This window comes from Mixophyes fleayi, chromosome 3 (assembly GCF_038048845.1).
Source record: "Mixophyes fleayi isolate aMixFle1 chromosome 3, aMixFle1.hap1, whole genome shotgun sequence".
NCBI classification, from domain to species: Eukaryota; Metazoa; Chordata; class Amphibia; order Anura; family Limnodynastidae; genus Mixophyes; species Mixophyes fleayi.
The window spans coordinates 11,558,730-11,568,390 of record NC_134404.1 but is presented as its reverse complement, the minus strand read 5'-3'; the positions used below and the strand labels follow the sequence as shown (position 1 = coordinate 11,568,390).

At 42.8% G+C, this 9,661-nt stretch overlaps 1 protein-coding gene across 1 annotated transcript; it reads right to left on the bottom strand.

The window, feature by feature from the left end:
• Window positions 1-446: 446 nt before the first annotated feature.
• LOC142142588 (uncharacterized) lies at window positions 447-5,145 on the bottom strand. The gene is made up of 2 exons (XM_075200467.1): window positions 5,031-5,145; window positions 447-2,288 (listed from the first exon to the last, which is right to left on the bottom strand). The coding sequence occupies exon 2, from the start codon at window positions 2,275-2,277 to the stop codon at window positions 709-711; it is 1,569 nt and encodes a 522-aa protein (XP_075056568.1). The 5' UTR covers window positions 2,278-2,288; window positions 5,031-5,145; the 3' UTR covers window positions 447-708.
• Between the last annotated feature and the right edge of the window lie 4,516 nt (window positions 5,146-9,661).

Below are 9,661 nucleotides of genomic sequence, written 5' to 3'. Positions count from 1 at the left end.
TGACAAATGTTATTGTTCCGCTATTGCGCCCTCTTCTGGAAACTACAGTGCGTTCCAGTCTTGAGTTATATATGTAGTTGATCACACATTTGATGCACTAGGTTCTCTTGCCTCTTAAATAGTGTGCCTTTGTGTCTACCCATATAATCCCGACACATTTTATGCATTACATGCAAGATAGGTAATCTTTTATTTTGTTTGCTACGCCACACTTTTTCAAACGGTTTGTGTGTATAATCCTGATTTTGCAGTTTTGGAAAGTATTCCTTTGTTGAGATTAGCAAGAAAAAAAAACACATGTTTACAGTTCACTTTCCAACAATCTAAAAGGTGTTATAAAGACACTAATGGTATTTCTGAAAATAGATTCTTCAGAAAAAAACAAGGTATGAATTTTGTGGATACTGCACAGAAAAAGGACTATAGCAGACTACTCCCTTGGGTTAAGAAAATGCCAGTAGCTACATTATATAAGCCAACTTTTATTTTAGGCTTAATAGTTCTTTAAGTATCTCCTGATTATTGTGCCCATTCTTTCAAATAAGGTCAAGCAGCATCTGTCAATAAAAGTTCTGATTGAATAGTACATAAAAATGTATATACAAATCAGGGATCTATCTTTACTATGCTACTTGCTGTATTTTCTTGCAGTCATAGTTCATCCAACATTCAGCAAGAATACAGTGTGTACTCCATAGGTGATCAGCATTAGGTGTGCGTTCTTTGATGTTTATTGAGTGCTGTCCGATCTCTGAATCTCAAGCCGCAGTCACAACAAAAGTAAGGAGTTTCCCCAGAATGTATCCTTTTGTGGGTGATCAGTACTGACCTCTGGTTAAAGCATTTGCCGCATTCATGGCATTTGTATGGCTTCTCTCCTGTGTGTATTCTCTGGTGAACGGCGAGATTAGAACTCAAGCTGAAGCTTTTTCCGCAGTCCAGACACGGATATGGTTTCTCTCCTGTGTGTATCCGGTTGTGTTTCACCAGCTTGGAGCTTTGACTAAAGCTTCTTCCACACACTGAGCACATGTACGGTTTTTCACCGGTGTGACTTCTTTGATGGGTAATAAGGTTTGATCTAGTTATAAAAGACTTCCCACAATCACAGCAAACAAATGGTTTCTCCCCAGTGTGAGTTCTTTGATGTATAACATACCTTGATACGCCTGGAAAGCTTTTTCCACAGTCACAACATATGTATGGTGTTCTTTTCCCATTATCACCCTTTGTTCTTTCCTCACGTCCAAAACCGGTTGTATTCTTACCATCATTGTAAGCGTGTTCTCCGTCTGCTGGATGCATAGTTTTAGCAATGTCTTCACTAGAACAGGGATCCATGTCAATGCCAGAACGGGGAGTACTATGATTAAACAAAAAGGGAGCACTAACATTAACAGAACTGAGAGTACTACAATTACCAAAACACGGAGCACATTCTTCTTTACCATCTGTGGTTCTAAGTTGTCTACTTTTGCCATTTTGCAAGCAATCCTCTAACTTTTCAATGCACATGTCTGTTTTCTTTTTTCTTCTTGTATGAATCCTCCGGTGAACGATGAGAACAGAACTTTGACTAAAACACTTCCCACACTCCCCACAGACATACGGCTTCTCGCCCGTGTGTGTTCTGCAATGTACGGTGAGGTTTGAACTCAGATTAAAACGTTTCCCACAATAAGAACAGGGATATGGTTTCTCCCCTGTGTGAATTCTCTGGTGTTTGACCAGTTTCGAGCTCTGGCTGAAGCTCTTGCCACAGACTGTACATTTGTATGGTTTATCTCCGGTGTGCACCCGTTTGTGCGTCGTGAGGTTAGATCCAGTGGTAAAGCTCTTCCCACACTCGGTGCATATGAAAGGTTTCTCACCAGTGTGCATCCTCTGGTGGACTGTATAGCTTGATTTGCCACTGAAGCCTTTTCCACATTCAAGACACACATGTAGCTTTCTGTTAATCCTGGCCCTTGTTTGCTGAAGTTTGTGGACACTCATCTTCTGTCCCAACATGTTCTCAATATCACAGTACATATCTAGCTGATCAGCTTGAAACTTGCTGCTTTGTATCCCAATGTCTTTTCCTAAGAGTTGTTTAATTCTGTTTCCTTTATTCCGCAGTGAGATTCTAGTTTTGTCTTCAGACAGTATCTCCGGTTTCACACTGGTTTTAATGTCACCTTGGCCGGACGGAAGAGAGATCGAAGACAGGTAGTCGGCATACTCAGACTTTGCTGGAATACTCCTATGCAATGGATTCTTATGGTGTCGTTCAGCCATAGCTTATGTACCTAATTGATGAAATAAATGTTAAGTTCTGATTAGAAAATATATCCACAAAGCATTGTTGGCATTATGTAGTCCAGTGGTATCTGTTATGTTTAGAAGCTTTTGCAAAAGGTGCTTGTATTTAGTACATTTGTCATTAAAATGTCCTTCATTCTACCGAGATTAAAATACTTTAAAAATTCTATAAATAGAGTGCTGTTCCCATGGGAGTAAGAAGAAATTTGTGGGCCCCATGGATATTTTCTTAAGGGGCCACAATGTTTCTGAGGAGGGACAACTCACCTTTCTATTATCTCACTAACCTTGCTGCACACCTCTGTTCCATACTATTCAGTACTTCCTGCTTCCTTCAGCAGTATTTAATATTGGAGCCCTAGAATGCCAGCTTCTGTGCACAGCATTCTGAGGCTTAGAACGCCGTGGCCCCTGCGCCAGATATGGGAGGAGCTACCCATGCCCTCCCTGATACTGGCTCCACTCCTTCCGCAGCATGCTGCTTTTCACAATAGACCCTACATAACTTTTAGCTCTATGCCCATGCAGCACTTAATCTGGCCATGATCACATCCAGACTTTCTCCCAGTCCTGTCAACTCCACCTTAGAAACATTTATCCATTTCTTACACAGCATGCTACAAAAAATATTATCTCCCATCTTTACTACTGCAATCTACTGATATGTGGCATTCCCGACACCCATGTATCCCCACTTCAATCCATCCTAAATGCTGCTGTAAATTATTGATCCTTGACTACAAAGACCTCAACAACAATACCCCTGCATACATCTCATATCAAAATACTCTCTCTACTGCCCTCTTGGATCTACCGCTGATCTGCGCCTTGTCTCGTCTCTGGTAAACACCTCTCATTTGTGCCTACACAACCTCTCCCGTGCTGCTCCCTACTTATTGATATCCCCCTACCACGCCCAATCAGGCTTTCCCACAACCTTCAAATCTTCAGATGCTCTCTAAAAACCCATCTCTTTTTTTTCAAAGATTACTTTATCCCTGATAATACTATTCCCACTAATGCACCCTCCCAGCTTTCTCCCAGCAATCTCCACATTTGCTCCTCGCTTCAGCTATGCCTTCTCCTACTTAGTATGTTATGAGGCATATTCAATTACGATTTGCGGCCGCACGGGTCCGGTTACCGCGAAATTGCGCTACCGTAATGACGCTTTATACGCACAGCCGCAAATTGTAATTGAATGTGCCCCAATATGTCTAACCCTTTGTTTTCATGTCTGCATTTATTCTGTCTGCCTTATTTGCCCCCTTCATGTATGTCCTGTTTCCCCTACGGACAGCATTGCAGGACGCCTTACAATTCTATGATGATAGTAACAATACTGCTAACTATTAAGAGTAATATACCTAAGATTCCAGCTGCTTAATATAAAAGAGCAATTAATAAAAATTTACAAATATGTATAAAACGTGTAGGTCCTATCAGATGTGAGGATATTTTAAACAAAAATTGGTTAAGCACTTTTAGGATAATCATTAGATACTGTGTTATTAATTAAGTCATCCCATCGCCATTAGCCACCATCTCCGGATTCTGGACGGTTGCACGGTGTGATTCTGGAGAATAACAGACATTTACATCCACTACAGTGCATGGTACAATATATCACATTATGTCCCAGATGTGGATTCTAAGACCCCAATATAAACTCCCTTTATTATAGAAAACAACAAAATAACATCACAATGTAGATGTGCTTTATACTAAGCCTGCAGAAGGGAATTCCACACCTTAGTACAATATAGTGTCCCTAAAGACAGGGACAGGTTTTAGATGTGTCTATGGGGATGTCCCTGACACATATAACACTATACACACACATATAGATGTGGATGTCCCTGACACATATAACACTACAAGTTAACCCGTGCATGATACTCATGCATTCTAGTTAAATCAAGCTACTTAAGGTGTTAAAAAGGTTCTTGTCATGCATTTGGGCCTAGCCCAGGCCTCCTCAGGGGAAGAGCGTTCCTTCCCGACGCAAGCGCCCTTTTTTAACGTGGTTTTGTCCACGTCACCACCTCATCATTTTTCTCCATCACCTCATCCTTCATCTTCATCGCCACATCCTTCATCAAGCTACTTAAGGTGTTAAAAACTCCCCACTGTCACCCCCGGCAACCACCAACCACTCCCAACTGTCACTTCTCCTTCAAGAAATATATAGGTCAGTGTATAACTCTGCCCAGCAGGTGGCGCTGCAGCTTTGTTTTTATTTTTTTCCACACACGCCACTAGGCATTTATATAGTAGATACACATATAGATGTGGATGTCCCTGACACATATAACACTATACACACATATAGATGTGGATGTCCATGACACATATAATACTATACACACATATAGATGTGGGTGTCCCTGACACATATAATACTATACACACATATAGATGTGAATGTCCCTGACACATATAACACTATACACACATATAGATGTGGGTGTCCCTGACACATATAACACTATACACACATATAGATGTGGATGTCCCTGACACATATAACACTATACACACATATAGATGTGGATGTCCCTGACACATATAACACTATGCACACATATAGATGTGGGTGTCCCTGACACATATAATACTATACACACATATAGATGTGGATGTCCCTGACACATATAATACTATACACACATATAGATGTGGGTGTCCCTGACACATATAATACTATATACATATAAATGCTGACATACCTGCTCCTGTGCCCCTGGCCGCAGTTACACCTCATCTGCTCACACTGTAAACCTTCAGCAGTAATTCATCATCTTCAGGGTGATACTTGAAGTGAGGAACAGCCATCTGAGGACTTTCCGGGTTGCGCGCAAGTGTCCATGGGAGTTGAAGTCCATACGCGTAGATGTGACGTTGCAGGCAATCAGCGCAGAACTACACCTCCCAGACTGCACCGCGCCCATGGTAAACGTCGCCCTCGTTCTTCGCCTGTCCGTGCGGCTGGATTGTGTCATTAGCACCAGGTGCGTCTGTAGAGTGCGTCAATGTGCGTTCATGTGCGTTACAGGCTCTTTACTTGTTCAGGTAACATACTGTGTGCTGGCTCATAGCTGTAATACTATGTATGTAACAGGTCTGACTTAGGATGCAGCTCTCACCCTCAGTATATAACACACTACTTGGCTGACACTGACTCTTATCTCCAGACAGTCACAGGGTTGGGCTTTGTCCCTGGAGATTTTATTCCTGGAATTTTCCCCATATTTCAGCACCAAATAAGTGCATGTTAGATGTCATTTAAATTAATATGTATGATAGAGGGCCATTTAAATTAAAAAATAGAATCATGCTCTGTAAACATTACACAATGAGGGCTTCATTTATTCTCCATTTTCATTTTAATTTATTTAAAATATAGCAAGCTATTTTTCCGGTATATATATATATATATATAATAAGGAATGACAGCTTAAGTCTGTTAAAAGGAATGTTGATTAACTATAATAATTGCAAATTAAACTTGTATGTATATTTTAAAAATCCGTACACCTATTTATTATATTTTGCACACACTTATTCCTAAAATACAATATCGTGTTAGACATATGGAATGATGGCTGTTTTATATGTGAATTTAGAAAGTCAATAAAAATGCTTGTTTCATTAAAAAGACCCAGTTTCTCTCAGATCCCCTAATGCCACACACTATTTTTTTTTGCATATGTGTGCCCCCCATAAATGTACTGCACTAAGGACTGCAAAATTGTGACAGAGAGAGGCATGGACTGAGATTAATTTTAAAATATAAGAGAATATTTGTTCTTTAACCCAAAAGGAAATCATGAAAGAAAAATGTAGTAAGGTTGTAATCTTATCGCATTCCCATGGTGAAGGCTGAAGACAATGAGTCATCATCAGGCTGTCGCTTGACAGCCACCCTCATGCCTTCACCCTCAGTAGCGCTCGTTCATGCCATTTTCTCTGTAAAGTTCTGATTTTAATAAAAACAAAATGAGTGACAAAGATTTCTGTGACTCATTTAAAAACCCAAGTGGAGCTGAGTTGCGAAAACACAGGACATAAACATTGGTGGTAAGAAACCGGATTTTAAAATAAAGATGAAAACGCTTATTAGTCTGGTGTGGAAGGTTAGGGGGCACTCTGAGTCTATCTGTCTGGGCTTTCAGTTCCACTGCACATGCGTGATGCCATCCCTTATTGATCTGATCCCGCCTACTGACAAATTGACCACACCTACCAGTTGAGGCCACTTCCAGAACATTTTCCAGGGCCACTTTAAATTCTTTAACCAACCCTGGGAGTAGATGAAGGGGCAATAGGGAAATTGCTATCCTGTCTGCACTAAGAAATTATCCATGCTTTTATATAACAGTAAAAGGAATAGAGGCTTTGCATCAGTGATACAGACTGAGAAGATTTACAGTCCATCTCGGTTTAATTTCATAGACACAAGTGTAAAACTCAGTGTACCCTGAGAATATTGGGAGAAAGGTGCATGATACCACCCATCCCCTGTGGAGAGCTAGGAGCTTGTTACCTGTTATATGTGTCTCCTGCAGGCACACGAAAGCCAGAGAGTGTCTTTATACATAATCCACGCCGTTTTTGGCGGTGCCGCCGCACAGCAGCGGCATACAGCACCCTTTCTTATCACCTGTAAAGGGGTGATAAGAAAGGGCAGACCTGCTTGTAACTTCTTTCTCACTTACGTTGGTGGTGTAAGGACACAACTGGGCACTACTGTTTGTTTGCATGTCTGTAATGGTGCACCTACCTTCTACTCAGGGTACCTTTGACCAGCCCAGGCACTCTTTAACTCCTGCACAAACTTGTCAATTTGCAGTAAAGTCTCCAACAGTAGTACCTTAATGCTGTCACCCACGAGCTGACACCAGGGGCTAGATTTACTAAGCTGCAGGTTTGACAAAGTGGAGATGTTGCCTATAGCAACCAATCAGATTCTAGCTGTCATTTTGTAGAAAGTACTAAATAAATGAAAGCTAGAATCTGATTGGTTGCTATAGGCAACATCCCCACTTTTTTAAACCCGCAGCTTAGTAAATCTAACCCCTAATGTCTTCAGGATGAATTGGAAATCATTATACTCCCTCTCGGAGAGATGTGGCATCTCTTAATCTAATATTTTTTTAGTATACTCAAGTATGTTCTTTTCTTCAGTTTTTGACTAGGGTTCAAATACATAGAAGTTTCTCCCTTTTGACCTTTTTACGTTCTAGTCCTAGTAGAAGAGGCCTTGTACCTACGGGATTACATAAAAAATACCCTGCTACAGCTCTCTTGTACTGGTGGGTGGGGGGGGGGGGGTGCAGACGCAGAGGGGATGTCACGGGCACTAGGAGTCTTTACCCAGGGATCACCAGATGGTAGGCTTACCAGAGCAATGTAGATGGTAATAGGGTACTCTGGTAGCTGGGTGATCACGGAACATGAAATGATGGCCGATGAGATGCTCAGGAAAGTCTATGACTAGCAACACTGGTAATAATGAGGTAATGATACACAAGGAACTGTATGGACAAGGACACGTGAAAGTAGTCAGTGGTCTGCGATAGCAAGTTGTACCACTGCTATAGTGAGGAGGAATGTCCAACAGAAACAAGGAGGTGATGAGAGTCAGCGGTCTGCGGGTAGCAAGTTGTACCGCTGTCTGAGTGAAGGAATGGAATCCAAGTGGAGGTATCCAGGTAGTCAGTGGTCTGCGGTAGCAAGTTGTACCACTGCTATGTGAGAGGATAATGGAACAGGTGATACCGGAAACAGGGATCAGTGGTCTGACATCAGCAAGTTGTACCACTGAATATATATGTGAGGAGGTGCACGGGGGAAGGCTGCAACACAGGATATACACAGGCACCTTATACACGATCCACAGTAATATGCACAATATAGGTATATATATATGTAAATGACTGATCAGGTCTGCAATCTAGAAAGTCTCTTGAAGTAGTCCAGCACAATGATAACACAGTCAATGATGGCAAGAGACTCAGCGGGTAGCAGACTCCAGAGAGAACCAAACACAGTCCAGCAAGATATGCAATACACAGCACAGTCAATGAAAAGTATGCATACCGTGGTTCAGCAGTAGCAGTCAGATGGGATTGCAGCGGTACCTGAGCGGCTGGAGGCCGACTGGATAGGAAGTCCCAGGATAGGAGAAGCAGCGGTCTAGCAGGTGCAGCGCACAGGTGAGTAGACCGACAGGGACACGAATCCACAGGAGTCAGCAACACGTGGAACTGGACTCATAGGAAACCCAGGAGAATGGAGATGATCCAGCAGAGGGTAGTAGAAGAGATACAAATCCAATGCTGACAGGAGGGTAGAGGCCAGTGGAACACGTGAAGGCGTGGAGAGTGGATCAGCAGGAGATGGACGATAGCGCTGACCACAGCGGCAGGACTCAGCGGCACACGGAGGTAACCAGTAGCAACCACAGGAACCAACAGCGATGGGAAACGAGTGCAGCGCAGGGCAGGAGCTGTAGATCACGAAGTGTAGCAGATGGTAATGAAAAGCGGCAGTCTCGAGGAAGTCACAGCAAAGATGCGATGAGAGTGTAGTGCACGGAGGCAGCGGATAGTAATCAGCTGGCAGTCACGATGTTGAACACAGGCGAGTTGCAAGCAGGAGACTGTAGTGCACAGAGGCAGCGGATAGTAATCAGCAAACAGACTTGATGAGAAGCAGGTGAGTGAGGTAAAGCTGGAGTGCACGGAGGCAGCGGATAACAATGAGCAAACAGTCACATTGATATAAAATAACGTTGAAGTGGTGTAGAAGACTGTAGTGCACGGAGGCAGCGGATAGGAATCAGCAAACAGTCATGATGATACAGTTGATGGTAGAAGTGGTATGGAACCACAGTAGTAGAAGTGGTTAGGAAACCACAGGAATCAGCAACACTGAATACACAAGTAATACAGGAACACCTTCAGAGACTCATGAGGAATGAGACTCCAAGATCAGGCAACGTGGTGGTGACCACAGGTGCTTAATATAGGGAGGTTGCCTGATCTGCCAATTAAGTTAAAGGGGTATACACTGAAGTATAGAAAAGGGCTGCGCATGCGCAGACCCTCAGGATGGTGGACGGCCACGGTTCCTAAATGTCCGGGAAGAGGCACTCACGGTCCGGTGAGTGACAGTACCCCCCCTTTTAAAGGTGGGCACAGAACGCCTGGAACCGGGCTTGTCCGGATTTTTGGAGTAAAACTTCTTCAAAAGGGCAGGAGCATTAAGATCTTCAGCTTTGATCCAAGAGCGCTCCTCAGGACCAAAGCCCTTCCAATGAACGAGGAAGTAGAGGGCTCCTCGCGAAATTTTTGCA